The sequence below is a fragment of the Antechinus flavipes genome, chromosome 5 (assembly GCF_016432865.1).
Source record: "Antechinus flavipes isolate AdamAnt ecotype Samford, QLD, Australia chromosome 5, AdamAnt_v2, whole genome shotgun sequence".
NCBI lineage: Eukaryota > Metazoa > Chordata > Mammalia > Dasyuromorphia > Dasyuridae > Antechinus > Antechinus flavipes.
Window position 1 is genome coordinate 217,442,007 of NC_067402.1, and position 6,381 is coordinate 217,448,387.

The following is a 6,381-nucleotide window of genomic DNA, read 5'->3' on the forward strand; positions in this document are numbered from 1 at the left end:
CACAGGTGCCTGTGCAATCCTGGTTTGACGACATGGCAGACACAGAGCTGCTGAATTTGATCCCCATCTTTGAGGAGCTAAGTGAAGCAGAAGATGTCTATACCAGCCTTGGACAGCTGAGGGCACCATAGCTTCTCAAGCTCCCCAGAGTCTAGGACTGCAGGGGACTGTGACACACTGTGCCTTCGCTATCAGCCAGGAAGGGATGGCGGAAACAGGAAGCAGGGAGAAACAGTTGTAAAGTGAGTTAGGGCAGGTTAGATGACAATATGGGCAAACAGCAGACCGCTGACAACTAGTACCCCCTGCTCCATGAACTGGGCACTAGAGAGACACACTAATGAGCATGTATATGTGTGTATGTGTACGACACCGACACCTTCTCGCCTTGATACGATGATTCAGGTTGGGGAAGAGTCGAACGATCAAGGCTCAAATTCCCCTGAGCCAGAGCTCATCTCCCTAGAGAATCAATCCAAGAGCCATTGACCTCTCATGGGAACAAAGACCATTCAGTGCTCTATTGCCAAACCTTGAGTCTTCCTAGTATGCATGGCCTGTGCCAAGGAGGTGGGGATATGCTGCTCTCAGCATAATATGCAGGCAAACTGGCACCAGATCCAAATGCACACTATTGAAAAACTTTGCTCGGGACCTGTGGTGAGCTTGGGAAAAAATGGTTTCTAAAACATCCTATGAGCCTATACCTTGGCCTCACAGACATGGCCATGAGCATCAGGTTCAAGGGGCCACTACTGCCAAGAGCTCCTGCCTGTCCTACTAGCCTGGGACTTGGGGGGCCCTTTCCCTCTACTTCACATCCCAATTACATTTCTGAAACCACGGGCAAGCTATCTCCCCTATGCTCAAAGGAGGACAGAGAATTGATTTCATTTGATGAGCCTCTGTTTTAAAGTTTTTCCTTCTAAAAATTGGGAGATGAGAGTCAGAAGCTTATTCCTAGTCCTCAAGAGGAATTTTGAAAGCCAGAATCTCTATTACTCTTGAGTCATGGATCAGATTATAGATCTTGAGAGAAGTCTAGAGAATGATTTTTTTCAGGGATCTTTCTTCAAAAGAACAGGAAGGAGCAATTATAATGCCATGGAAACTCTTTGAATTTCTTGAGCAGAATCCTTTCCCATTTCATCTTTCAAGCAGTTGAATTTGGGAAGGGATAGGATGGTGAGGCCTTTGCATGGGCAGCCTCAAGGACACACCTGTGTCCTATAGATGGGAAATAAATAGCAAGAACCAACAATTGGTTCTCTTTGTTGTGGTGCGCTGGCTTCCTGCAAATGCTGTAGTAACAGAAAAGGAAGGGAGGCCAGGGCATGCTCAGGTGTGAGGTTTCAAAATCAGTATGCACTTCAGAATCTGCATGATGTCAGGGACTCTTTTAAAAAAGCATTCATTCTTAGTAAGTTACATGAACAAAATAGATTTTTTTTTCTAAGTTTGGAGAGCTCTGATATAATGGGAAGCACTTTTGGGATTTCATAAGGTAAACCCCAAGTAAGCAGCACTGTCTTGTAATCACGTTCTGCTATAGCCTTGGCTTCTGCCGGAATGGGTGTGGTGTGGAACCTAAAGGAAGATCACCTAAGAGGTAATTAGGAGCCAAATTCCCTACCTTTCCCTGAAGAAACTCCACACTGCTTCAGGTACAGTACACTTAAAACTTAGGATTCTTCCCCCTGACATTCTTTTTGACTTTGAAATGCTTTCTTGGAGGAGGGGGTGGGGAGAGTTTCAAGAAATGGCCAACTGGATGAGAAGATCAAGGGGAGAGCAGCTTTTTGTATTTTCGTGTGCATTACAGTTATAATACCCCTTTATCCTAATCTTTGGTGCCAATTCTAAGTCCCTCCATGGTTGTTGTCAGGTTTCCTTCTTTTCTCCTTGATTTTATACCAAGATGGTGCCATGGGACCCAAAAGCTATGTAGATATAGAGCAGAATTTCCCCAGAGTCCTTTTTCTCTTTGTGGCAGCATTTCCTAAGACTGATTCTGAGAGTATAAATGGAGGGTGAGTCTGGATGCTGACAGAAACCTTTGAAACAACAACCAAAAAAAAACAATCCCTTATTATCAATCCCATACTTAATGCCAAATTCCAAGGCCAGCTATCACAGAGGTAGAGGAAAGGGAGTAGATTTTGAACTTAATCCTCCTTACCTCCAGGCTATTAACTACTAGCTTCTCAAGGTTGAGTGAGCAATAGTGAAAACGTTCCTGACATCTGGTCCAAGCCCACCTGTTTTTGCCATTAGGAGTTTTGAAACATCAAACTCCTGCAGCATACATGAGCAATAATGAAAGATGGCTGTGCTGAAAGACATTCCTTACCCTCTATATTGGTCCCCCTTTGTGCCACCAAGGCACTTGCTGCCCTAAGTGTGGTTCAAAAGAAGGCAGAGGAGGAAGGGTATTGCTGACATTTCTATGTTACCTCTTCTCAGATGCCCTTTAAGTGTCCTATGACAAACATCCATGGTTCCTGGCCCACTGGCATGTACACTCATTGTCTTTCGTAGGAAGCCCTATGTAGTTGGCATCCCTGCACTACAGCTATTAATTTTTACTCAGCTGTACATAGGTTATGCATCCTGGCCCCTCTGTCTGGTTTTCATGGTCTCCCAGTTGAAGCATGTTCCCTTAGAGAACTCGCACTCATTCACCCCAGCCAGATTTGAACAGGATCTCGTGCCAGCCTGGATCAGCCAAAAGTAGTTTGAAACAGTGGTTTGGGTAGTGATGTGTCAAAGGTTGGCAGGTTTTTCGAACCCTGCTCTCAAGAAGATTTACTACTAAAGTAATGACTTAAATTTACTCTTGGAATGAGCCAGGGCTAGGGGAAAAAGTGTGTTCTTTCCCTGGTGGGTCCTATTGGATACACTCTTTACTCCCATTCCTACTTTAAAGAGGTCAAGAGTCCTTAAGCAAATGGAGGTCTTCTCAACAAAGGGTGACCAGAATTTTTTACCTCAACTGGCTGTGAGCAGAGCTCAGCCAGGGTGCCCCATTTAAACTAGGTCTCAGCTAAAGAGCTAATGCTTCATTAGAGAGATCATCCTAAACATAGACAAACCATTCCAGGAATACACCCTTCTGCCAAATTTCGTTCTTTTAGTTGCCTCTTCAGTGACACAGTAGTTGTCTCTGATTGGGCTTCTCTTTGGAAAGAGCCTGATGTTCACATCCCTCTCATAGGGGGAAGCTTTAAACAAAAGGCCAGTTTGGGAGAGGGTCAGGGTTAAGCATCTCAACTCTGCACATTGTAGAGAAGATGTTCTTCAGAGGCCTGTGAATCCCAGGCTGGGGAGGCAAAGAGAGCAGTGTCCTGGACTTGAAATATTTTTAAGAATTGGACCATGAACTCAAATGTTTAATTGTTGAGTAAATTTGCCTTAAGAATTGTCTGGGACTTTTTGCTTCCTCCTGCCTCCCAAAGATGCTGACTATTTTGTACACTTGTAAATTTACCTTTACTGTTTTTATAAGAACCCAGAAACTCTGGATGTGCTAATCATGGAAAGTCTAAAAAAGTAGCCAGCCCTCTGCCCTGCCCCAATGCCTTTTCTCCTGGGAACCCCTTGTGCCATATTCAAGAATTTTCTACACCCAAGCCATGGGTAGAGCATCTCCCTTCCTATCGAACCAGTAAGGTTTGGGGAAATCAAACACTAGGTACCATTATACAATTCCCACTGCCTCGAGGGTATCTGGGAATAAAGGGAACCCAGGGAGTTGGCTGGTTTGTTTCTGCAGAATCTTACACTATCATTGTAGAGTTCATTCATGACTTGGTTTCTTCTGCAGAACAGAGTTCTTAAAAAGCAGTTGACCTCACTCAAACCTGGATTCTGTTAGAGGTGCTGGTTGGCCAGTTCCCTTTTCTAATGAATCCAGACCTCTTTCCCTAGAGAGGATACACCTTTCTCTTCCAACTTCATAGGCAAGCTTTTTTGCTTAGAAGGACCCTAAGTGTGGAAGTTAATCTTTTGCTACTTTTCCACTTAAGGGAATGCTGGATTTGGAGGGTAGAGGGAGAGAAATGTACCCCATATCACCTGTGCTATAGGATTCTGACTACCCTGGTTACAGATTAATGGTTTCTTGGAGAAATTTGTTTTATTCCAAAACTTGAAATGTTTGACGCCATTAAGTGTCTGTTTATATTTTTGGAATATTTGTATTACTTGCAATTAAATAAAAAGGTTTTTAAAAAAAAAAAAAAAAACACCCAACCAGGAATAGCCCTGTGGTTGTGTATTCAAGCCACCATGAACATATCACCCAAAAAGCACCCTTCCCCAGACATGCCACATTTAGATCTGCATCGCCAGCAAGATTCCAACCGACTACTACAGCCTAGAAAACCTACATTGGGCTCAATGCCGGGCTTTTCCTGAGAGTTATGTGAATTTTTCCCACCTCTTTCCCCCACCAGGCCATTTCGAGCACTTTACCGCCCCTGAAAAGAGTCATTCTGCTGAGAGTGGGGATAATCCTGAGGAAGGAGAGGCTGGTTTGGGGAGAAAACCCCCTTTCCCAGTAACATCATCTTCCTTTCAGATCTTTGGGCTCTACCCCTGAGATAGCTGGGCTAGCTATGTTCTGACTCCAGCTTCCCAGTGTCCTATTCTCAGCAGAGCAAGTCCAGGATTTCCTGGTACTGTGTCTGTTGTTTGTTTTGGCTTCTATCTGTCATACAATATCTATCAGCTTAATGTATCCCCATCTATAATATGGCTAATTTCATATCTGCTCTTCCACTCCACCCTACTTCCTGCATTATTGATGGGCTGTGCACTTTAGAAAAATCAATTAGAATAGGGTGTGGAAACAGAGTTAAAAGAGAAAAGAGGCCTTTAAAAGTCTCCTGGTTTTTGCTACTTTGAATAGGCGCACATAAAGCCTTCTCTTCATAAGTCCAGCCAAGGATCAGCCTGTCTCTGATTGGCCAGGACTGAGAAAATGCGGTTAAGGTGCAAATATAAGCAAATATGACCCATTGTCAGATCAGCTGTCCTGGGCAGAGAGCTGTTCTGTGGCTGTGGAGGAGTTGGGTAATTACTACATCCTACTCACGGTGAGACAGGAATCTAGTCTGGGGAAAAGACCAGGTAAGGCTGGTTTAGTTTATTGGTAAATTATCGTATACAAATCTTGAAAGATTTAAATTATTTTTCTTGTTTGTAGTTCTTAGAAGATTGTAATAAAGGGTAAAGAATGAACTGGATTACTGATAAGACATATGGAACAAGTTCAGGCGAGGATGGGCAGAACTGTGAGAGGATTCCTTGAGTCTTCCAGCTCTGTTGGAGACAGATGGGGTGGGTGAAGTAATGGGAGGAGACACCCATAATCCAGTTTAATATATAAAGCTATCTCTCCAGTTTAGGACACTGATTTTTAATGCTGCACTTCCAATCCCCTGGATATCTGCTTTATCACAAGAATTACTGCAGATGGTTCAAAACAAAATGAAATTCAATTAAATACTATGTATGTACTAAGTAACTTACGTCAGGAAGTTGCCTTGTTGTGGGGTTAGGTGGAGTAGGCAGAAATCATGGGCTTCAAGAATTCTAGATTTAAAAATTGAATTGTTGGTACAATTTCATCTTGAAAGTCCTTCCTTGAAAATGGGTGGAAGGATTAGGAAGGAGTCACAGGGATTAGCAATAGAAGTAGAAATTTCAAATGCATGTGGCTAAAAGGAATAAATCAGGAGTTTGAAAATACTCCTTTCAAAAACTTTGACTCTGCTTTGACCTTAGAAACCTTCATTCCTAATTTAGTTGGTTTGGTTTTTATAAAGGTTCCCATTTCCTCCATTCCCAGAGCAAGTTATATAGTAATTTGCCATTAGTGAAAGAGGGCTGAAGGTGGAAGCAGTTATTTTGAGAACAGGACAGAAAACCAACCACTCTGGTCCTTCCCCAGGTTCCTTCACAGAGACTATTACTGAGGCTACTAGGACTCTGAGCTTAACATTTGCCTTCTGAAAGCAAAGGATGATTCCAAATAGAAGCAGGACCAACTCTCAGTAGAATATGTTGTTCATGTCATTTTTAGTTTGCTAAAGAGTTGGCTTTGTTACTTTTGGAGCTAGATTTGCAGATGAAAAAAATTAAGCCTCTTCTGTCTGTCTCCCTACTCATATTTATTTTGGGGGATGGTGGGGAGGGGGGGGCGGATAGTGAGGAATAAAGCACTTAAAAGAGAAAGAAAAATACTTCATACCTGCTACTTACAAGGTATTAGGTCCAGGATAAACACTATGCAAAATGGTGCAGGTCAAGTTACCTAGTGACTCCTTTGCTTCTGTTTTTCATCACCATCCATCCTCTGACCTAAAGCAAAAGCAGAGA

The 6,381-nt window shown here is 43.0% G+C and overlaps 1 protein-coding gene and 1 long non-coding RNA gene across 2 annotated transcripts in view; one reads left to right on the forward strand and one right to left on the reverse strand.

Annotated features, from left to right (window-relative positions):
- Positions 1–4,244, forward strand: part of CTDSP2 (CTD small phosphatase 2) — a 27,436-nt gene extending 23,192 nt beyond the window's left edge. The window contains exon 8 of the mRNA XM_051961280.1: positions 6–4,244. Coding sequence (XP_051817240.1) covers positions 6–131 — 126 coding nt within the window. The 3' untranslated portion in view covers positions 132–4,244. The remainder of the gene's footprint in view (positions 1–5) is intronic.
- LOC127537928 (uncharacterized) lies at positions 4,231–6,363 on the reverse strand. The gene is made up of 2 exons (XR_007947646.1): positions 6,265–6,363; positions 4,231–5,595 (listed from the first exon to the last, which is right to left on the reverse strand). It is a non-coding gene; the product is annotated as an uncharacterized LOC127537928 (long non-coding RNA).
- Between the last annotated feature and the right edge of the window lie 18 nt (positions 6,364–6,381).